The sequence below is a fragment of the Podarcis filfolensis genome, assembly GCF_964270895.1.
Source record: "Podarcis filfolensis genome assembly, chromosome: 2".
Taxonomy (NCBI): Eukaryota; Metazoa; Chordata; class Lepidosauria; order Squamata; family Lacertidae; genus Podarcis; species Podarcis filfolensis.
Window position 1 is genome coordinate 82483724 of NC_139605.1, and position 25270 is coordinate 82508993.

The 25270-nt window shown below is 40.2% G+C and overlaps 1 protein-coding gene across 1 annotated transcript; it reads right to left on the reverse strand.

Annotated features, from left to right (window-relative positions):
* Positions 1 to 4762: 4762 nt before the first annotated feature.
* Positions 4763 to 25257, reverse strand: AKAP8L (A-kinase anchoring protein 8 like; the record flags this gene model as incomplete). Its single annotated transcript, XM_083597723.1, is given in 14 exon segments — positions 4763 to 5962; positions 7677 to 7772; positions 8772 to 8902; positions 9866 to 9971; positions 10358 to 10499; positions 10931 to 11039; positions 13159 to 13213; positions 14633 to 14676; positions 15515 to 15632; positions 16094 to 16553; positions 19378 to 19615; positions 21115 to 21147; positions 25111 to 25146; positions 25149 to 25257. Coding segments are annotated over 14 exon segments (2031 nt in total). The 3' UTR covers positions 4763 to 5608.
* Between the last annotated feature and the right edge of the window lie 13 nt (positions 25258 to 25270).

A 25270-nucleotide genomic window follows, 5' to 3' on the forward strand; every position in this document is an offset into this window, starting at 1 on the left:
TGGCACCTTAAATAAGAATTAATGTAATACAGCATAAGCTTCTATAGGTCACCATCCATATGGAAGTATAAATACATGTTTTATAGTATTTTAATAATAGTAGATTCTCTATCATTAAGGTGCACTTTTCCCAAAAAGTTTCTGTGGGTAAAGGGCATAACTATTTCAAAGCACTGCAATGGAAGAGAGCCTCAGATATAATATAATTATTTGGAATTCTATTAATTTCTATTACAGTTCCAGTAGCTCCTGGCCTACCCATTTCTGACAGAATGGGAAGAGAGGTCTGCATGGAACTTTATTTTTAAAAATAGCTGTACACTGCTGAAGTGTTTTACAAGGGTGCAGAGACCCCCTCTCAACCTTCTTTACTGTTTTGGGAACAGAGAAAGATACGTTATATGTCCTGTCCAGTATCATCTACAGTGACTGCAAATCTTCAGGATTTCAGACAGGAATCTTTCCTCAGTACTACTTGGAAAGGGCAGGTGTTTATCCTGAGGTCTTCTGCATGCAAAACATGTGCTCTAGCACAGCCATTCTTTTATTTCCAACAGAGAAACTATCCATTATGCAGCTGTTACAGGCACAAAGATTGTAAACCTGCTGTTGCTCTATTTCCTAATCTTGAGACACACTCACCAAACAGTACGGGCCTTGACTGCTAAACCTTTCCACCACCACTTAATGATGACCTGATGGTGAGCTTGAGCTGGAGTATTTGTGTTATATCCAAGTTCTACACAGAGTAGATCCCCAGTAATTTATGGCCCTTAGTCTTGCCCATTAATTTCAGTGGGACTGCACAGAGCATCACTAACATGGGATGCAATCCTAACAGTTTAACTCATTTGTGAGGTAACAGCACCAGTACTTACAGAATTTGGTACAATGCAAATCTGTGATAGCACAGCATAGCTATAGTGAAAACCAACTGGTTGAAGAAGCACAATTTCCCCAACTATATAGAGAAAAAGCATCATAGTTTGTGATATCCTTGATAATCATAGTGGTTCAACATTCAATCCTGGGTTTTTCCACCCACAGTCCAGTGTACTTTGTGCAAATCAGTACATTCATCCTCAGTGATAAGCATAATGAGGGAACAAATGAACAACCATTTATTTGTTATTTGCAACAGCAGAAATAAAGAAGAGATAAGTACATTGTTCAGTTATGACGTCCAGTTTGGAGCTCCCCACTTCTCCCTGTAAATCAGGCATGGTGAGCCTTTTTCAGACAGTGGGCCACATTCTAGGAGCAGGTGGGGCCAGAGGCAAAAGTGACTGAAGCAAGGAACATGACTATCTTAACCTTTGCCCCCATGTTTGTACAATCCATGATGGCTAGGTATGCTCTTTTGTACAAAAAATATTGTGTGATTTGTTCCCTATGGCAAATAAAATTGATAGAAGCTACACTAGGCAGTAGTGGAGGCTGTATATGGAAGTAGGTTAGACAGCTGTTATGAACCTTGCTCATCTCCTTTGGAAAAGCAGCTGAATAAATTTAAGTTAAAATGAACGAGGACCTAGAAATTTAGCTGTGAGCATGCACAAGCCAATTGCTCCAAAATGAACCTGGCACTTCAGACACAAGTTGATCTCTAGACGAGAACTAAATTCTATGAAAAGAAATAGCAAAATCTATGACACAGGGAAACACTACAGGACTTACAAAGTAGTTATATATACAGTCGAGTGGATATAGAAATGGAGTCTAGCTTTTCCTGCACTTTACCAAGTACACATTTCAGTGAAAGTAATCACTGCTTTCCAGATTCAGCAGCAGCTTTACAAAATTCCACACACATGGCAAAGCTGCAATTATAACAAATGCTCTGGCTTTTTTTTTAATCACTGTCGGGCAATCACAACTTGATTTAGTTTGGTTTTATATAGACAGAACACTGTAGTTCATGACAAAGGATAACAAATTCTAAAACCGATGTACAAAATTGACATTTAGTACAGCAACACAGTCAATAACATTCAGGCAGGAGGCTACTTTGTACATATTTGAAGAGAAAGAAACAGAGACGTACATATATCATGAACAATACTAAAGAGAAACGGGTGCCAGGCCCAGACTAAAAGGCTTTTAAGAATTGCATAGATGGGGTAATTTCACCAGGTAGTTTTCCACCTCTGTTGCAGTGGAAGAAGTTATACATGGTGGAATTTTCCCTGCTGTGAAATTCTTAAATGTTTTCCATGTTTTCTGAGAAGAACCAGGAGTATGGTATAGGTGAAGAAATGGTATTCACCCCCCTAAAGAGATACAATGTTATGGCATTGTCCTTAATTCACTGTCTAGCTGTGCCTAGAATTTACGGTAAAATCTGATAGTGGAACTAACTTCTGAGTAGATACCAAAGTTCAATAGGACTTACTTGGACAAGTGTGTACAGTCATACCTAGGGTTACAGACGCTTCAGGTAGCGTTTTTTCGGGTTGTGGACCGCCGAAACCCAGAAGTACTGGAACGGGTTACTTCCGGGTTTCGGCAATTGCGCATGCGTGCCGAATTGCAACCTGCGCATGTGCAGACGCGCCACTGCGGGTTGCAAAGGTGCATCCTGCATGGATCACGTTCGCAACCCAAGCACCCACTGTATAGGATTGGAGCTTTAGCTGCCGCCTTACATTTCCAAAAAGGACCAATCTATCCTCCTTTTCACTAGTAAATAGCAGTAATGGAGTGTGATGGATGAATGAATGAAGTTTAATAAGGGATTCAGATAACCTTTACTAATTTTACAATCTAAGGCTCTTCCTCAGATCTTCAATCCCAACAAAGCCTCCTCTAGATGAAGCACTTAGCACCAGGATAATTGCTGCCACCACCACTTCCTGTACTACCCTTGTACGATAGCACTTGATAGCCCAGCTATCCCCACAGAATCTTAATAACAGTGGAACCTCTAGAGATGCCCCTCAGACTCCAGCTTAACAGGCTTTGAATAAAGTTAATCCATAAAAGCCTCCCATTAAGGGTTAAACATGGCAGAGAAGTTTTAGGACCCGGATCCCCTTTTATTCTTGTTTTTACTGATTAACTGCTAAATTTGAGATTTGCTCTGTTTAACCTTTCTTTCTGTGTCGTTTCACCTAAAGCTGCAACTTGCTTTGCAGGGAGTGGGTGTGTGAATAGACATGCTCAACATCATACCTAATTTGACCCTAGGCCATCCAGACCTCATGCCTGTCAGTTTTCTCCCGATATGTCCCCACCCCTGCTTTAGAGTTGTGAGACAAACATGGGGACTCCATGCTGAGCCTGCAACTCTAAACATCTATCCCAAAATAGGTCCCACTGCACTTACAGAGACTTACAGCAGGATTCCACTAAGTTGTTGCATGCACAGATGAGGTCTACTGGTTCAACAGGACATTCACCTGCCACATTCCCCGCAAATCTGCTCTGGAAGCTTGGGAGGAACCAAAGCAACAGGTTTAGGGGAGGTGTGTGTAGGGAAGAGACTTTTTGTGTGAGCAGACCTCGTTCTGTGCATGTATATCCCACTTAGCACTACAGTGAATTCCACCCCTTTCCAAACAAGCAAGTAAGCATGTTTATGTGTGGGCTGTTACTGCAATAATGAAGATGGAATGCATACGAGGCTACTGAGGTTTTTAGAAGTATATATAAGCTTTAAAATGAATACCACTCCTTTTGGGTTTAACCAGCTGATAAAAAGATGGCTACAAAGTAAGTTGGTACCACAGTCTGGCGCAGCCCACCCATGAGGCGGGGTGATGCCGCCACCTTAGGTGGAAGAAGCCCCTGTGGGTGTGGAAAAGTTGATACCTATTTAGTGCCAGTGGTAAAGGCGGTGGGGTGGCAGGGCAGGACTCCCAGTTTTGCCTCAAGCAGCAGAACGGGACACGCTGTCCCTAACTACAGTTAACATTTTTGTGCAACTCACACTTTTACTACTAACATGTACAGTCATACCTCATGTTATGGACGCTTCAGGTTACATGTTTTTGGGTTGCAGACCGCGGGATACCCGGAAGTACCAGAATGGGTTACTTCTGGGTTTTGCCGCTCGCGCATGCGCAGAAGCACCAAATTGTGCCGGTGCCTGTGCAGATGTGGCGCTTCAGGATGTGAAAGCTGCTGGTTGTGGACGTGCCTCCGTCACGGATTACGTCCGCAACCCGAGGTTCCACTGTACTATTATCATTTAGGCAAATACCTAAAATGGCTTGAAGAAGGCAGCAATGACTACTTAAAGATTAGAATCCTAAAGAAAAACTGTACTCTGAAGCCTCCTTCAACATTTCTATTTCTGTTGATTAAATGTAATGACTTTTGCAATTTACTCGCAATATTTATTTGTATATAGCTCCAGATGCTAGGTGTTTCAAAGGCTTAAGGTAGCAGGAGTGGTGTATGGCAGCAAGGCCTGCATCCTGTGGTGCAACAATTACTTCACTCACCCTTTTCCTTTGATGTAGCAGGAAAGCAGAAACAAAGGATCATAAAACCTTGTCCAGTCCACTACTTGATTTTCACTGTAGGAAGCACACATGTACTTGAAGAGAAACACACGATAATAAATGAAGGATGAACAAGAGCAGTAGTAGTTGTAGCACTATTGCTTCATGGGGCAGAGTGTAACCAAAATAAACCTTGGGTTGTAGTAAAAAAACACACACGTATCCACACACACACACACACACACACACACACACACAAGCAGTAGTACATTGCTGAGATTGCAGGATGATTTAGAATGAGACAACTGCCAAAGAACTGCATTGAAGGGAATATTTAATGTTTCTGTAACACTCTTCATCTTTCATATGGGCTACCATAGCCTTCATTTACAGAATAGCAATCTAAGGCAAGCAGCATAAATGATGTCCCCTAAACAACATCAGGACAAAACTCAAAAGGAGCAATGCTGAATTGCCTTTTACGAATGTGCTGGGATGCATTTATCCCTTTTTGAGGCTTCCTGCACATCCTTCATGTGGCTGCTTCTTCCAAAAACCCACATGTACAGGTAATCCTAATATTATCTCAATCCACTGGAAGAATTCATCCTTAAATAAAAGCACTGGAAAAACTATTGTGCTGACCCCCAAGTATTACTTCTGCATATTAAAAGTAAAAAGGTAGAGTAGAAGAATGCTACAGTTGCATGGAAGTTACTCCGATCGTGCAGAATTTAAAACCCAGAATTCTGCTATTGACATATCCAGACACGGCTGGCTAGGGAACAAAAACATCTTCAACTATATACAAAGTTAAAGGGGGAGGGGGGAGAAAATTAGAGGACAATTACCTCCCCCCAAAGTTGGAAGCCAATTAACACAATTTGGTTTTGAGTTATTTACTCAAAAAGGAGGGGGGTATTTTCCTAGTATAAAGCCACCTAAAAATTGTACTGCACAAAACCTAGCTAATACAATGAAGATTTGGTTAAAAAAAGCTATTTCCAAAAACACTTTACAGATAAAGGCTTTCAAGTGCTGTAACTAGGTGAAAATGTAGTCAATGAGAAACAAAGCTGCGTGCCATGTAGTGTCACAAATACAGTTATGGTTTAAAAAGTTTTAATGCAGAGTCTCAAAACGCTTCAACCTTCTGTGCAAGTTCACTCATCAGGTGGTTCCATATCCTCTGAAGGTATGAATCCTTTTCTTTCTTCTTTTTCTTCTTCTTCATCATATTCTTGCTCCTGCTCAGCAGCAAATGATTCCTGGGATGTGTTCAAATTCTGCTCTTCCATTTGTCCTGGTGGTGGTTCTTCATCATCATTTCCTTTGTTTTCTGCAGTACCTTCTTCAACTACGTCTTCCTCAGCCAGATTGTCTCCACCTTTGGTTTCTTCTTCAACCTTGTTTTCTTCACCTTCAGCTGCTCCCTCCTCCATATTTCCACTTGTTCCTGCCTCACCTTCCTCATGTTCCTCTTTCTCTTCAGGATCATCTGTGAAGGGATTCTCCCCCTGCAAAACAAATCAGAACCACCTGACACCCAGCATTAAACATCACACACTTTAAGGAACTGAGCAGTCTACAATATATAGCTGGGTAAGCATGTTTCTGTTGTTGAGTGGGGCCATCACATAAAAGTAATTTTAAGGCCTTGACTATCGCACTAATTTATTTATTTTTGGTATGCTTTAAACTACAGAACCTGAAGAAAATAAAATACAATAACAAGAAAACAGGACACTTTCATTCCTTTTCTTTCACTAATCAAGTCTCTGATACAAGTGAAAGATCCCTGATCATTTTTGGGAGGACTATGGCATTTCAACCAACAAGTGTCTCAATAATCTTTCTGAAAACAAGAATGTGTTCTCCATTATACAGGCAAACTCATTTCTTTTAACCTCCAGAATGTGACAGAAATTTAAAAAGTCATCCCACTCCATTGGGTGGGTACATATCAATTTATAGAGAGTTAAAAAATACCTTGCAATTTACACAGCAATTACTGTTCATTTTGCAAAAGGTGTTAAAACTCTCCATAGAGTAAAGTCTAGGTGTGCCCAATGCCCAGTTCACAGACTGATTGTGGTCTCCTCCCTTCTATTTGCAGCTACTTGGGGAAATTCCACATCCCATCATTTGTGGCCCTTTCCCACATCTTTACAAGAACATATAATGCCTACTGAAACCCTTCCAAATTGGACTGGAAATGAGAGAATGCCTATATAACACTTCCTCTTCCTGGATTCAGATATGTCTTTCAAGCCTGCTGCAGCGTACTAAGCATGCTGCATGGTCCACCTGCATCTGTGGACTCTTCACTAGGGTGGATTTCCTGGGGCTATTGCTGCCACTCTCAATAAAGTATTTTGAGGGGGAACACATTAGGAAAGAAAGCAAAACGAGAGAAAGGTGATTTTTAAAGTGTATACAGAAACTGGGTGCAAACAGAAAAAAACCACTAAGATGCAGAGAACTGCATACAGTTGTACCTCTTGTTACGTCAGTCTCTGGTTGCATTTTTTCAGGATACGAACGCGGCAAACCTGGAAGTGTATACTTCCGGGTTTCGCCATGCGCAGAAGCGCTCTGCGCGTCTCGTGCGTGTGCAGAAGTGCTCTATTGCAGCGCTCTAGTTGCAGACTTTTCAGGGTGTGAACGGCACCCTGGAATGGATCAAGTCCGTAACTAGAGGTACCACTGTAGTAAGAAAACATAGGGAAGTTAAGAAGTTGGAGGTGCAGACACGTACAGATGGGGAAATGGAAAAAGGAATGGGTTCAGTGGTCTGCAGAGAGAAGACTTAGAAACTGAGAGTGCCCTTATAAGTAAGGCACAGAGAAGAGAGGGTGCACTATGAAGCAGAGAGAGAAAATGGAGGTTAGCAGAAAGTACATTAAAACTCAGTTAATATTAGAAAATAAAAGCTTTTCTATTGTTAACATAGCAATATGGCTCTTTTTAAGTTAGGGGGGAAAAATTGTATCCAACATGTGTGTGAGTGGAACAGACTTCACCTCACACACTTCTTCCCTGAAGCCCTCCATGCACCCTCAAAATTTACATTGGAGGGATAGGGTACCCTCTGGAGCAGATTTCAGGAATGCATGGTGGCTGCAGGTAGAAGGAAATAAGTTATACAGTACAAGCATGAAGTTCGCTCATGCCACTTTGGATTCTGCCCATAACCCCTCTGTGGGCCGTTCTTATGTGTATACGTTTTACCTTCAGATATCGCTCCAATTTCTTGCTGATAAGTTTATTGTTAAGAATACTTCTTGCAACTACTAATGATGATTTTTTTGACTGTTCCATCATAGCCTAGAAGACAAAATACATAAATAAATGGTCTGCACAAAATGTATCTACATTTCATTATCTTTTATACCAAGACAGACCTTCCAAAATACAGTAACTTTTCACACATTTTCATCAGGAACTATTTAATGTGGGAAGGAGACTCACAAACCTCCTCCTACTTCCCAAGCAAAATTGATTTTGACAGGTCAAATTTGGTGTGCAAGGCAGATCCTGACAATGATCAGGCCTGTGGAGCCAAAAAGGTTCCCCACTCTAGACTTAGACTGTGGAAGCTGAGAAGGAAAAAAACTGCTTTCCCACCTGTCAATTCACCGGACCCTATCCACTGTTAATTCTGAACCTTAATATCCAACCAAACATCTAAGGGCAAGTTTATATTGGGCAGTGTAAGTCTGTCTGTGGCATGTGCACCACACCTCTCCCAGTAAACACTGAGTAGCACAAAAGAAAGAGACATGTACTGAGCTGCAGCGATCAACTGATTCCACAACCTATGTCCACTGTGTGAAGCAAGATATACACATCTCTCTTTCATAAGTTAGTGTTTAACAAAACAGATCAAAAAGTCTACATAAAATTTTTATTGGCCAATGCACTTTTAAAGTTCTTTAGCTTAAGGGTAGTGAATTTGCAACTCAAATTCTTAAAAAAATTAATGAAGCAGGTTTTTGGTGTGTGTGTGTTTTAACAAAACCAAGCAGGAGCAACATTTGCAGTCAAAGAACTGCTTGGAAATAATGGGATGCCATTAATGGCTATGTTACTGCCAGGAGAGTAGCTATACTATATTGATATATATATTTAAAATAGATACTATAGTCTCTTAAGCATGCTCTTTAAAGTATTTTTATGTTAAAATAAGCATTAAAGCCCCTAAATTATTCAATTGCTTTAGTCTTCATCTGCTTTTGCCATTATAAAGTTGAATGGATGTAGTGATTGTTCAAGCTTCTCCAGTGCGTTTTTGTGGTGAACAGCTAATTCAACAAATCCACTTACTCTGCGGTTGTGGTTATGATCAAGGGATTTCAGATGTTTCTGGATTATTCCATACTGCATCGGAATGAAGAGGTCACAAGCAACACAGTGAGCAGCCTCCACCTTTTTTACAAAATGTTCCATACCTATGTCTGAGAAAAGTTAAAGAAGTCATAATATTACAGACTGTAGAACGCATATGGAAAACCCATGGCCATCTGCTGTGGGAACACAAACTCCTATAAGCTCCAACAACCATGTCAATGGTGGGGGATGATGAGCACTGTAGTTCAGTAACCAGTGTTAGAAACTGAGATATGAAAACTAGGAGCTAAATGGCACCTTAAACCTAGGTTATGGGTACCGCAACTGAGTGTCTAGGTGTGCTTCTTAATAACAAGAATACAAAGCTGAAAATTAATAAACTACAGCTAAAATCTTATGTTCATTTTTCACATGGTCTAGTCCTCATCTGAAGGCTGCAAAAAACAAAGCCATACTTCCCCTGCCTGCCCCCCTAATATTCTTATGAGGGTCCCTTCTCCAGTCTTCAGAGAGTGGTTGGAAGTGGGGAGGCAGAAAAAGGTCCTCCTTTCCTTCCAGCAGTGGCAGTTTTAATCTGAAATCTTAGGTACAAGTACTGTACCCAGAGCTCAAAAACTGCTTGCATTAATGAAATTCTCTGTTGCAAAATGCGCCTGAACAATGGGAGTTGCGAACGCTGTCAGCAACGTCTGGAGGGCCATAGGATTCCTATAGGAAACCTTTGATAGCAGGAAAATATATAGGAGGGTGAAATAACAGACTTCCATTCCTCAGAGGCAGTGGGGGAAATTCTCTCTCTAAAAAAGTACCTATCCTACCGTACACACAATGACTGTTTTGCACACATAAACACCCCCCTCGACTGTACCAAAGGACCAAAAGGGGGGAGGGGGCATTCAATATCCATCTCAGCTAATAGCAAAGTTAATTTAGGCACATCTTTGTCTCACACAGAACATTACGGAATTGCTTCCTATCCTCTATCCTATTTTTCTGAATGAAAACTGAACATTTTTACCCAAGAAAACAACAGTATATATTGCTTTTTAGCTGAATTTTAAGACACCTACCCTGGGTAAGATCTTGGTCTTTGTAGATCTGTTGTATAACTGCATTAATATCTTCAATTGCTTTACGGCGTTCTTCTGTCTTCTTTGTTTTATTAGCAACATACTCCTGCATTGCAGAAAAGCTTATGAATACTCAATAGTGCATAATACCATACTGGCCTGGCCCAATGCACAACATGCTAGGATTACTATACAGTACAATCAAAGCTATGCCTTCCTTTCCTTTCCCCCATCTCTCTCAAAAGCAAGAACTAAGGTAATGGTGTGGATGTGTTGTGTACTGAAAAATGCAAGAGCAGCACAGATGAACTGAGAGATGCTGATGTTTTCTACTCTGACAGTCATCCAAAAGTACATTTTTTGCCCCACTTGAAATAATTAAAAACCAAATGACAAGGAGGGATTGGGGAAAATGAAGCAAAGTGCCACATCTAGCTTTGCATGTTAATATCTAAAGGAAAATGGAATGCTCAAAGGGGAAAAAAAGCCGACCTGGAGGAAGTCAGCTGTTTGCTGGGGCAGCTTGGTTCCAACAAATGCAAAGTGTTCCTTGTGGAATTTGCTCTCCAAATGGTTGGTCATCTCATCCTCATAGAAAGTGCGATACTTGCACAACGAACATACAAACTGAATCCTGTTAAGACATATCAAATAAAGAAAAATATTTTTATCTGCACAGCAGTAATTTGAAAACTTCCAGTTTCCTTTATGTAGTCAAGCTGATATAGTTTACTATAGCAAAGAACTACAATACACTAGGTGTGCTTGAATAGGCAACACTGCTGTCTTATTCCCAATTGAACTCTTTATAGACCATGTATCCTGAAACTGTTGTTGGTGAATATGTGAGACCATCAGCCCTCCAACTTCTTGTTCTAACCCTACCAGCAATCCCCAAGACTGCACAGAACTTCAGTACAGCTGTGATGTAGAGCACTGGAAGGGCATTGGCTTATTATTATTATTTAAACAGAGAATTGCTTATTTTTAAATGTTATAATACCTTTGAAAAACTTTTGAAAGTACAACATGAAACATCAACCTCCAACAACTTGTTGGACTTACCTTTCCACCATCCGATCACGATACCTCTTTTTTTGCCTCTCTTGAGTTTTCTTACCAGCTTGCAATTTGCGCTTGATTTGACTGATCTCTTCTTGAATGGTCATAGCTCCTACATGAATAAGATCAGTTTATTTTTAAAGAATATCTACTCATGGACCTTACTGAACTCCTGGGTAAGATTGGGCTCCAGGTTCCTAATCTACCTTCAATGAAGAGGCCATACTATAACTTATCTGTATACCGCTTGAATCGTTTAAAAAAAAAAATAGTCTGTAAATTTTCTAAATGAATACATAAAATAATTCACAAAGTGCTAGTTTCCTGGAGTTTAATCAGACTTGGAAGCACAATTGCTACTTAAAGTTTTAAGACAAATATAATTGTTGGGAGACACAACTGTGGGATACACAAAACCAATTGTTCAGTGATGGTTTATATGAGAAGAAAAACATTTAGTTTGCCTCACAGGTTAATTGGAAAGTACTACATATTAAATAGGAATCTGCCTGGTCATTGGATAAAGGATAAAGTGTGAGTTACAGTTTAGACGAACTCTGAGCTTGATCCCACACAGAAGAATTCTCTTCAGGTTATTCCAGGTATAAGTGTTGCTGTTTATATTATTATTTTTTATTACATTTGTATACTGCTCTATACTCATAGATCTCAGTGCTGTCCACAAAATAGAATCACAGTATCAACAGCACAAAAATATAATAAAAAATAAGAACAGAAACAAACCAGCAACCCCTCCTTCTATATTATGAGTTTGTGGGGTTCCTGGACCCCAGTTCTAACACATGGGTGCCAAACACTGGATTTAGCAAAAGGTTGTAGTACAGGCCAAACCAGTTTCAAGTTCAGGAAAAAACCTCAGAGAAGAGCCATCAAGGAAAACAAAAGGAAGGTAATGGACGATTAACAAAGCAAATACAGTGGACGCTCGGGTTGCGAACATGATCCGTGCGGGATGCATGTTCGCAACCTGCGTCTGTGCACACGTGGGTTGCAATTCGATGCGCATGCGTGACTGCCGAAACCGGAAGTAACCTGTTCCACTACTTCCGGGTTTCGGCGGTCCGCAACCCAAAAAAAACACAACCTGAAGCGGCTGTAACTCAAGGTATGACTGTACTCTGTGCTGGAGGACTAATGGGTGTAAGCCTCTCCTTCAAGTCATAGCTAGCTTGCAGGACAAAGGCCAGGGTTGGAAGGAGAGTAGTGGTATAGGATTGCAGCTGGGAATGATGTGAGGGAAAAGGTGGCAGTCTGTTAAAGGCAGCAAACTGGAGCAGGGTGACAGAGGGCCATGGCTGATTTCTGCTGGCATCTAAGACTGTGGGATGAAGCGAGTACATCTTGTAATGCTATAAGCGCTTACCATAGGCTCAGGTTGTATACATATGTAAATAAACCATATATCCAAGAAACCACAGTCTTTGCTGTGCCTCATTTCCAAGGGAAACACAAACACTGGGTAAGTGCCTGGACTTCTATAATCTTGCACCACTCGGAGATTAGGATGATGTGTAACAATATTCAGCATAGCCAACTGGCAGATTTTTATTGCTTCTGGGAGCTATTATTTTTGAATAATTTCACTGTCTGGAAGTGATCTGCTGTGCATGCTGAAGGCATAGCCACATTGGTACTGGAAACTAGTTCAAAACAGTTATAGCCTACCTCCACAAATAGTCTAGGGAATTGCTAGAATTAACATCACAATGTAAAACTCTTCTACCTGAATATTTTGATCATTGTAAATTTAACTAATTGTGTTGTACTCAAGATACATGTATTATTAGGGAATACTTGCTAGGTTAGTTCTGAACCAACATGTAAAAACTGAAACTTGGAATTTATCAATGGTTTATAAAATGCTCTAATACAATAATGCGTATCTCCTGCAATATTCCACACATCTTTTTTAAAAATCTTTATTGCATTTTTAAAAATTACAAAGAAAGCATATATTAAACATTACATCCAAATATTCAAAACTAAAAAGAAAAAATACAAAACAAGAAAAATATAAATATAAAAGATACAAACAAAAAAGAAAGAAAGAAATTAATCAGTACACCAAATTATTCAAAGAATACAAACAGTGATTTGATTATTCTATACACCAAGTTCCCAGAAAGAAATTGCACAATATTCCACACATCTTGTCACAAAAAATAACATAATCACCAGAAGTACCCTAATGCATGTACATTTGAACTTACCTTTCTCAGAGTCTCCTTTTCTTTCCTCATCTTCACCTCCTTCTCCCTCTCCCTCCTAAAATGTAATTAAAGACACTGAAGCATAGAGCTGCACTTGCTTACAGGCAAGGTAACAACACATGTAGAACTAACCTTTACATCAAGTAATCAGGAGTGCTGCTAGCTACCAAGATGATTTGGGGCTTAGACAAAAAACAGCCACTGTTCATAACCACAGTACAAAATTACCATTTACTAGAAACATCAATATAGTAGACTGTGATTGTGAGTATCCTTTAAATTCGCTGCAACAATGAGCAATGAAAGAACCTGTAGCTGCATCAGAATTTGTTTAAGAATTTCATGTTCTATGAAACCTCTCAAAATAATAAGATCTGCAATTAAAATTTGAAAATTGACACTAACTACATTTGGATAGTATGGACTGAAATAGGACTCCGCTCAGTTCTGCACTGATCAAACTATAACTCTATGCTCAAACTCTAAGCCAGAGGTAAGGAACCTTTGGCTCTTCTAACGTTGTTGCACTTTAAATCCCATCAGCCCCAGGGCACATGGCCAATGGTCAGAGATGATGTAAGTTGTAGTCCACCAATATCTGGAGGGCCACTCCTGTTCTATGCCTTCTTAAGTTCTTAGCCATACACAAACATAGCTAAAAGGTGGGGGATTGTGTCAGCTGGCCTAACCCCCTATTGCTGCATCCATCCTATCACTACATCTGCCTCACACCAGTGCAAGGAATGCCATATTACAGTAGGGGGCCTTATGCATGTAGGCCAGATCTGATCTCTCACATTTGGGGAACACAATTTACACAAATCAGACCTACATATATTGAGCTATATGTACACAAACCCCAACTTTAACATGCACTAACATCAGATGGGAACAGAGTCAGCTGGCACAATCCCAATCACCTACAGTGTATAGCCAGCAATGCAATCCGTATAGGGTTCACTCTCTATTTGCACACTAACACTTTCTGTCCATCCTATATCTGAGCACAACATAATAAATTATGTTAGTAATTATTTGGAAGCAGATGTATTTTGTAATAGATCTGTATGTTAAATCTTCAATAAATAACTGAAAAAACACAAGTATGTCTTCTCAGTGTCAGACCTGAAAGCAAAGTGAAGGAGTTACCCCAGTCTACATATCATGAGAATCATTAAAGGAGAGCCAATTATCAACAATTTAAATTAATATACTACTTATTGTAGTGAGGCTGAGGAATGAGCTTGTGTTCACCTCGGGCACCAGTGCCTTGAGTCAGCTTTGTTCTTTAAACATTCATTCATCACCTAGTCACACTAGGTCTCTGAACAACAGAAAAAAGGAACTGTACATGGTCTCTCCCTAAACAGAAAGGCAAGCATGGCAGGACATCATTTGTAACTCTTGTTCCTATCGTATATGTATAAGACACTGGGATTATAAAACTTTGAAGCAAGACTAAATTCAGACTCACATTTTTAGAACCCTTCTCAGTAGCTTCTCCTTCAGGGCCCTCTTCTGAAAAGAACAACATATCAAGTAACAACACAGACTATAAAATGACTGTAACAGTGCAACCCTATATATGACTTCTCAGAAGCAAGTTCTACTGAGCTCAATTATATTTGCTCCCAGCTAAGTGGGTATAGGATTGCAAGCCTGAAATATTTCACAAAAAGTTTTAATGAACATTAATAAAAAATAGCATACATGGCATCGGACACTGATACAGATTTCTAGAATATCTGGACTCTTTCCAGATCTCTTGTGGGGGGGGGGCAGAGGTACCTTTATTCATCTCTGGTTGGAATGCCAACTGGTTTCTAAATTTTGGACTAACATTTATAGGGAGATTCCAATATATGTGAAATTGTTATTGTAATGGCCCCACCAAGTTTCTCAGTTAAATCTCTAGGATGGCTGCTTCTGTAATTCATGCTCAAAAGACCTGCAATCAGAATCTTAACAACACAATGGTGAAAAACACCATTTGATACAAATGTATGAGGACAAACAGCAATTTCAGAGATTACCCACTATTTAAAGGTCTCTAATGGCTCAGAAGACCCTGAAAATTATATGCTATGTGGAAGGACTTTATTTCTTATACTCTTAGTACTGGTGCACAAAGTTGTCTGCCTGCACTGATGAGGGAAATCTGGTTGTCTTGATGCACCCTTTTCCTGAACAACCAAAGTATGATGTGAAGCTTACTTTTATATTATATTCCTGTAATCATTGGTTTCTTACAGTTTAAATAAAGTTTTTAATTTTATTTTTTTAATGTTTCAATATTGGCAAACTCAGGTGCAATGAAAAGAAGACAAGGCAGGAGGCTTCAGTGACTTGCTCTTACCATTATCAGAGTCAGAGTTGTCAGAGCCATCAGTTTTTGCTGCCTTACTGTCAGGCTCATCAGAACTGTTAGCCTGTTTTCGTTTATTAGCAGTAGGCTCATTCTTTATTCTTTTTTTCTATGAATTGAAAGAAAAGACTGTTTTTACTCACATGCACAGTCTAAAAATTCTCTTATCACCAACCAAGAAATGTTCATTCATTCACATTTTAAGTTCTCTACACTCAAGAAAACTCATTTCAACAGGTACAGACATGCACACCTAACACCTGACCTATTTTATAAGAAACAAACGAATGAATCCCAGGTCACACTTCCTAGATATGACTAAAATCCAGTGATTAATCTTTTTGGTGTTAAGGCAGCATACTGAAGACAATGAGATTCCTAAAGAACAGCTTAAAATAAAGATGTGCCAAGCAGATGTAAGAGACAGAGAAGAAAAATGTTCCCTATAATAAAACAGTTTAAATTACAAAACAGACTCCTTTGCACTCAGTTCTAGGCAGTTCTCCTGCTGGGCAATGTCCCTAAAAATGGGGCAGAAAACAGGTGGGAGAAGATCACATAGGTACTTACTTTAAAATCTGCATCCCACATTTTCCAGTTTCTCCTCATTCGTTGTTTCATGCCGCCTCCTCCAAAGCGCATGTTGCCAGAGAAACTTCGCATTCCCTGGAACATGTTGTATTCAGGGAATAGTTTGTGGGAGAAAAGGGATGGGGGCCTATTGGGGCCATGGCCCCGTCCTCCCATTGGCACTGGCGGTTCATTCCACTGTCCGCCCATGCGCCCAGAATATGCAGAAGCCATGGGTCTGTTATTTCGCCTGTCTCTGGCCCAGTTCTGACCCCGGTGGCCAAAGTTGTCACGTGCTCTGTTGTGGTAGTGGTCCCTGCGGTTCCCATAGGAGTTGTCATAGTGGCCTTCATAGGCATTGTCGGTGTCATGTTCAGCTTCACTGTAATCATAGCCGGATCTGTACAGATCACGGTCGTTTAGTGAAGGCCTTGAGTCGTAGGACTCATATGTATCATACCTGCAAGAATTGCACAGCAAGCAAGGAATCTAATCAGTAGCATATAGAGCACCATGTTAAAGTGTCTGCCAAAAATGGCAGTAAAACAGGTCACATTAAAGGAAACAACCTCTCATAAGTGTTCTAGAGTCAAGGTAATAACAAAGCTCAACTGAGGTTTTAACTCAGTATGAGAATTATACCCTTGGGCATTATAGCAGTGGGGAAGGACATAGAGGGGGCAATCAACATAAGGCTACATAGAATTCTTGTTCTGTTTAGCCTCAGTCAATCATAGAAAGAGCATAGCACTCTGATCAGATTGACAAACATATCTTCAATTTGGGGGAGTCATACAAATTCTTAATTTTTCCCTTTTACTGGTTTCACACTCCAATCACTTCAGGTGTTCAGCTATGCAAAACAAGTGAAGTCACTGGATGCAAGGTCGATTCCCACAAATTATTAGCAGTTTGGAAAATAAAGTGGTTTTAGTAAGAAGAAAAGAAAGCAGAAATCATCTATATACTAAGAGATGCTTATACATGACATTTTGCTTGCAGGAAAGCTCAGTGCAGGCAAAATATGTGAGTACACCTTACAATTCCATTTTCTATGCTCACTATAATGAGTGGCTGAGACAAACAAGTTGACTTGTTTCTATAAAGGAGAGCTTTGAACCAGCACAATTTCACAAGAATGTTCCATATGCTGCAGAAGAACTTTATATTTAAGCTACATACTATGCATGTAAAATAGTACACAGGCTCTGAGACAAAGATGCAGTTGAATGCCAAAATCCACATTATTCCTGAAAGCATGTTGTTTCAATTGCTATGGCAGACCAAAACAAAGTCATGTTGCACTTAATAAACCAGTACTGGGCACAAGTGCAAAAATCAACGGTCAAGCTTTGTATCAAGGATCTGAAAGCAAGGACATGGAAAGGAAACAATGGCTGAGGAGGAGACTTTAAAAACTAACTTTGAACAAAAAGTGTCATTCTAAAAGCTATCAGGGTAAGCTCAAATATTCCATCTATCAACCCAAAGCTCTTGTGCCGATTTATATCATAGCACTACTCACTGTTGTAGCTGAGCCTTCTATGAAATTGTTTTCCAAAATATAAATCTATTTCAATTTCCTGCTATTTAGTCTCTAATGCTCACCTAGGCTCTCAAGTGAGAATTAACAGTGCTGGGTTAATATTCACCTAGTATGATAGAACTGAAAATAGGGAGATGCATCACACTGGCTTCCAAATGTGCACAGGGTTGCAACTTCAGCAGAGCCTGACAACCTGAGTCAGTATCTGCAGAGGGGAGATTAAACTTTTATACTCTTCCAGCACATGATATCTGTAGTTTAAACACACAAATACTATTTGGCAAAACTATCTATAACAATTACCTTAGCCAAGAGATGCTGTTTTAATGAGTGCAAATAGAGAGCACACACTACCAAAACCACATTTGATACTATGTAATCCCTTAAAGATTTCTGTAAATCTCCTGCATCTTCTATTTTTATGAAAATGTCATAAATTAAAAACTGACACAATATCAGTAAGATATTAAGGAGAAGTGAAGGTATTTTAAAATAAAAAATATTAACATGCTCTATGATACTGTAGGCTACTTTTAGAACCTGGTAAACAGTGACAACACAGAGAAAAGCAATACAGAATGCTATGCATAATTTACCCATTACAGTTAAACTACTATGCTTTGATTCCACTAAGCTGCATGAATGTACACAAAACAGGTTATAATAGTGGCCCCTTGACACCTTTTCCAGAGGGAATGATACATACAATTTATTTAGACATAGTTCATTCACCTGACCTCTAGAAATGCATCCATGAAACAGGACTGTCAACCAATAAAACCCTAAATATAGCCATTCTAGTAAAGTGCACCAAATGTCTGGGAATCAATGTCTCTAAAACTGTTAAAATCTCAGGTATAAATGTGAAGCAAATACTTCTGACATCTTCTTATACCATATATCCAGCTTAACAGCAATAAGCACTAGTCACTTCAACAATCCAAAGTAAACTTCCTTATGTATGAACAATAACTTAAGCAATTTATTAATGACTTCTAGGGATGAGAAATGTACTGAGGAAAGATTCTACAGAATTCTCTATTTACTTATTTTCTGTTTCAGTTGGCTGGAGCAAAATATTAAGAGAAACTTAAGTTATGGTAGCCAGCTAAAAACATATCCCATTAACGTTGATGGTACCTGACATACACTCTGTGAAATTAGTGACCTAACCAAAACTAAATGAGGTTGTTAAAACCTGGTATTCTTTCAGAATATTTCATTACAATTAATTTATCAACTGTTACAGTATTAACAAACTTTTCTCACTAAAAGATGTGTACAGTGGTACCTCAGGTTAAGAACTTAATCTGTTCTGGAGGTCTGTTCTTAACCTGAAACTGTTCTTAACCTGAGGTACCACTTTAGCTAATGGGGCCTCCTGCTGCCGCCACAGTGCAATTTACATTCTCATCCTGAAGCAAAGTTCTTAACCTGAGGTACTATTTCTGGGTTAGCGGAGTCTGTAACCTGAAACGTCTGTAACCCGAGGTACCACTGTACAAGCACCTTATTTTCAAAGCTAAGGCAGAGGAAGTACAACTTGGCTAATTCTGTCTCCTCCCCACCCCCCAGCTCTGTAAGCAACAGCAAAGATATGAAGCAAAGAGCAAGACTCTCAGTCGGAGAACAAAGGGAACAGCTCTTAGGCAACAGCACATTAGATCAACATGTCTTTCAGAAACTGCCCTGATCTAGAACTATTACTGAACCTTGTCACCTTTGTCTCTACACTCACCTGTCTCCACCTGAGCCATAATGTCCTCCTTGCATCGTGTCAGTTTCTAGATGAGACACCATATCTAAGCGCTTGTTAAATTTTGTTATTACATCAGCACTGGTGCCAGTGGATGCGTTATAGTTCATGTCTGTATCTGAATTAGGCATTTCCCAAGAGTTTGAAGTGGCCATACCGTACCCATAATTGCCAGAGTTATCCTGACTGTATCCATATCCATAATTATAGTCCTCGTAACCTGAAATGAGAAGCAGTCACTGAATTTTTTGGTAAGCATAGATTGCCTGCCATACATAAGCATCTAATGCAAGATTATCACTGTCAAGAATGCTCCTCTTCAGGATATAGCTGTGTCTAAAATGTCTGGACAAACATTTTCTGTAACTCCTACCAAATATTAATCTTCTTACCTATGGAAAAAGTACATAGCAAATTTCCTGCTAAAGTCAACCTTCATTTTTATCTCATCTGCAAAAGGGCTCAGCTGCTACAGCATTGGTATTACCTCCAACTATAGCACCATTAACAATACCGGCAGGTGTATCCTGATTGCTAGAGGGGCCCAAGGTGGCAGCCTCCATGAACAGCACATCTTAACTTGGATAATGATCCACCTCTCTTTAGGACTGGGGGGGGGGGGAGTTTTCAGGAGAGACACTCAGCACCTACCCCAGCATCTACAATTATTCATTTACATAAGAAATCTGCTGAATTTGTGGATAGCCAATAAAATATTCTCAAATCACTTAAAAAATTCTAGCAAGTGACACAACAGTGTCAATAAGAAGAGAACCTAATTGCAAGACACCATATTTCATCTTCACACAATACTGTAAGGACACAAATTTAGAACTAAAACTGATTAAGGGTGGAAATGAAAGTTCATCACATCCAGTAAAATAAAGTTATTCAAGCTAATATTACTGACCACTTATAATTTATTTCATTTATGAATTGCTTCCCATCAGGCACCCCAAAGCCATTTACAATAGTAATTGGACTGCAGAATACAATGCAGAACTGGATCCCCAGCATGCCTTCCATGATTTATATACTCCATTGTTACTGTCTCCATATCCACACTTCATAATTTGAAACTAACACTGCATCCTATACATGTTTACTGGAAATCGCCCCATTCTGTTCCAAGGGGTTTAATTCCTGCTGTTTGTGCAATTATAGCTTAACAGTGTGATCCTAAATATGGTTATTCGGAAGTAATCCCATTTAATTTAGTGGGGCATACTCCCCCCAAACTCTATATAGTATTGCAGCTGAAATCTCTAAATTCCCATGAAAGTTCATGATGCTTTGTTATTCTTTGAATATTTGGAAAAGAGCTAGCAAGCAAGCGGAATTTGGCTATAATGCTATGCACATTTCTTGTGATAAATCTCAGTGAAGTAACTGGGCTATTTCTGAGTTAACATGAATATGATTGTTAGGATGTAGGAGGTGGAAGGAGATAAATTAATGCCCAAATTAAACATACAGATGATCAAATATCAGCCTTAAGTAAGAATCTGCAGTAGTCTCACTGACAGGGCCAGAAACTGTAACATAAACTCTGACTTAACAATATTGATGGATAAAAGGAGCATGAGTGCCAGAAGATATTAAAAGGAGGAAATACACCAAAACTGTGAAAACCGTTACATTTCAACATTAGTTCTGAATTTACTTTTTGATTTAACTGTTATGCATATTGGCAGTCAATTAAGGTTTTATGGTACTTGCCTCTATTTGTGCCAGAGTTCCAGTTTCCATAACCTAGAAAGAAGATACCCCAGAGGTAAAAATCATGTTAGTTATAAGGTTATTATCAATCTACCCAAAGTACTATTCAAAATACTAAGCAGACCTGGCATGAATATTCACTGAATGACAGTTAAATCACAAGAAAAAAGTTTAACAAAAATTGACCTAACTTAATTTCATTTGACAGTTTGTAATTGACATTTTTTTGATCTGTAGACAGATGGAATGTGCTATCTGCACTGCCCATGGTCTAACCTGCAGTCTACAATATTATTTTGTAGAACCCTCTCATCTGGTGTGTACTCTTGTTGCTAATAATGATAGGCTAACCTTGAGTTACACAAACTTGAACAACTATGGCAAGCACTGCCACTGAAAGGAAATCCCAGGTTATGTTTATAGACAGCATGGGGGGGGGGGAGGTAGGAAAGGGTGGTACGGTATGTTGAGATAGCAGAATCCTAAGAATCCAGCACTTCTGAAGGTTCATGAAGCATCCAAACAAAGTACGTATACATTAGCAATACAGAGCAAAAACATTACAAAGCTACTGAGACCTATCAGCCTGCAACATCTTGTGAATGTATCCCACTAGTAACCCATGGCATCTCATTTTTCAATTGATAGTTTATTAAATTACAAAACTATCAATTAATAAAAGGTTGTTTAAGCCATTTCAAATGCACGTTTTTCATCCCTCAGCCTCCTGTCAGCATTGCCCTCAGTATTCCAACTTTATCTAAAAGTTTCTCTTTCATTTCTGTCATGAATCTCTTACACATTCTACAGCACACATATACTCACGTGAATGAAAATTCTCAAACTGGCACAACACTAGGATAATTGTTTTTAATTACTTTATTGTAGTCTGATAAAAGTAAGGCTCAGACAGAATTACTTAGCATTCGTAAGGACATTGCTGAAAATATATATCAATATCCCCTTCAGACCTTCTTCACCTGCCCAAATGGTGGGGACTACTACACAGACAAAAATAGGTTCAATGATAAAGTCATGAATCAATCCTGTTTAAATCAATAGCATAAGGATTACAAGTTCAACTGCATCCAGTGAAATCTCCATTTCAAAGCACTCTGACCAGAAGTAAATAAGAAAAGGATTATTGCTAATTTACATTATTACTAATTTACATTAGCTTGGAATATTAGGGAGTGAGTAATCATTTGCAGGCCAGAATATATGTAATGTACAACTATAGTTTAGAGATCAGGAGTAGGCCACAGGATCACATGCTCCTTGTCTCTCCCATCTTACACATCATCCCTTCTCTACCCTCATTTATTTTATGTAACTGTTACTAAGGGAGGGCCTAAGCATTATTTCCTTGGAACAGCCATTAGCAGAATCACTAACAATTACTTAACAGTGAACCATGGTAAATGGGGATAATAGGGAATTCCCACAGAAGGTGTGAAGGAGCACATAAACAGACACCCTCTCCTCCATAAACCAAGACTATAAATGACAATGCACTGACCTTCAAGCAGCAATAACTACTATTTAGGTACTAATTCAGAACTCTGCTGCTTAAGGCTACCCTTCTAAAATGAATCAAAGTCCACAAGGAGCAAAGAGCTGCAACGGCTAGCTGTAAAGCATGTATCATTGCTACAATCTCCTATAAAGAGGTTAAACTAGTACCAGAACAGTAGTCCTCTGAAACCTAGCACACAGTCCTTTTACTAAAGATGAAAAATACACCAATTCTGAACAACTAGATTTGTATAAAAAAGTTACTGAAAGATGAATTAGACCTTAAGGGACCTGCGCTTCTCCAGAAGACACAGCAATATTGTGAGGCACAAGAACTTTTGTAGCCGTTTAGCGGACACAGAATACAACTCCTATAGTACATCAGAATCAGTACAAGTAACTTGTATAGCCACTACAAACTGCCACTAACAGTGCAATTCTGCACATCTCAGAAGTAAACCTATTGAGTTCAATGGACTTTACTTGATGTATGTATGTATGTATGTATGTGATTGTGGCTCAGCATTTTTGCCCACAATCTTAATTTGTTCAAGTAAGGGGATGACTGCTTTTACTCAGGAGCACTCTGTTCACAGTGAGAAGCACACTACATATGCTTTCACCCATTTGTATTCCTGGTGTTCAATTCCTGGTGCAAAGCAAATTCCTGGAGCAAACCTTGCGCACTAATAAAATTGTCCATTTAACTATCATAACCCATTTGAAATCAAGACAGGAGTGATTAACTCCTCAGATAATCATCAAATTAGGTATATCATTAAAATCTAAAGTATCTTTATTTCAGAACCAAGATAATGTGTCAAAACTTCACAGAAATATAGTATTACAGCATTTCCAGTACTGCTGCTTCACTAGCACAGTAGACTTCTGCTTGCACACCAGAACTTTCCCCTCCTCTCCCCTGCAATCCCCCCATCCTCAGAATCTCCTCCAGAGGATGCTCCAGAGTAGATTTTGAAGATGTGGAGGGAGATGAAGTCCCATGGTGCAAGTAGAACTCCAGACATGCAGCTGGACAGAACCCATGCTTCTCACATTCCAGTATCAAGTCCCTACTCAAACATTTGAAGCCAAAAATATGACTAATTGAGGTTAGTTAGAAAAACATTGATCAGGGAAATGTTGGTCTCCCAGAGTGAGAGGCTGGGAGGAGAAAGGAAAGATCTCAGGTGAGAACTGGGAGAAGCTACTATCTTATGTGGGTGGTAAGGGTTAAGAACTACCTTTAAGAGAGAACTCCTTACTCTATTTTTACCTTTACCTTTGATAAAAATATTAATGACGGAGAAAAATATTGACCATGGTGCATGCTGAGGGAATGAATACCACCTGCATGACTGTCACATATGGGACTTAGCAAGCGATCCATGGAAGAATTTATATCACTTGCTAAGTGCACCAAAGCTGTCCAAAGCAGCCAGCAAACTGTTTGGGTTTGCTTTTTTAAGTTTTCAGACAAAAATCAGTCAGGTTTGTCATCAGTATGCACTAACACGCACTGGGGCACAGGTGCCAGACTATTTTAATTGCATATAATTCCATCTGTAGCTGGGCAACCATACTGATAATGAAGAGCCTACCTCTTATTTTATGAAATAGATTTGGTTCCACACTTACATAACCAAAGGGCTAGAAAGGCAAATGTTGACACCGCAAGTTCAGATAACCGTATAACATCGCGCATGCATAAACCTAAACGAACAGCGGGCAGCTAGGATTCAAGTGGACATGCCACGTTCGCCTTTTTATTTTATTTAGAAAGCAACTCCTCTTTGGCAAATAGCCTTTCTAAATCCCAATGAGTGTTAGTTGGTGGTTCAGCAAGGGGGAAACAATAGCAGTTATTCCAAGGGAAGCCATAACCGATCGGACACGGGGGAAGGTTCCCTCCCCCCTTTTTTTCCTTCCTGCGCCACCTTCCCACACCCACTCCTATTATAACCGCTCGCAGATACCAAGCAGTGGGGTGCGCGTGTGCAAAGACGGCAGAGACGCAAAGATCCATCCCTCCTTCCTTCCCTCCTACCCCGATTCTGAGGCGGCGGGCGCAGAGGAGCAATGCTGACATTCACCTTTCCCCGAATCCCCTCCGCACATTCGCACAACGAGGGGCGGACGGCCGAGGAGGGCGGCGCACCCTGCGCGCACAGCCTGAAACCGTCCAAGAACCTCCCCGCCCCCCACGCGCCATTTCTTTATTTGGCGGGAGCAACGGGAAAACGACGCCTGGCAAACACCTCAGCAACCCACCCCCGCGGGGAACAGGGGTCACCACAGCGTTGCCAGGAGAGAAGGGAAAGGCAGCGCTGCTGACCCCACCCCCCGAGATGTTGACATAGGGCCGGGCCCTGCGCTCCCTTTGGCCCACTCGCGGTGGGTGGGAGGAACCCGGCTCCCCACCCTCATGCCCGACAGGCGGCCGCCCTCTCTCCCCCCGCTCACCCGGCCCCCGACGCTCACCTGAATAGCTCATGATGGCGGTGGCGGCTCCACTACAAAACCACACTCCTCACACCCGTTACCTCCTGCGCCAGACGGCAACGGCAGCTCGCTAGCCCCGCCTCCCGACACTGTTGGCCGCGCTCGCTCACCTAGCCGGTCAGCCATTGGCGGTTACGGC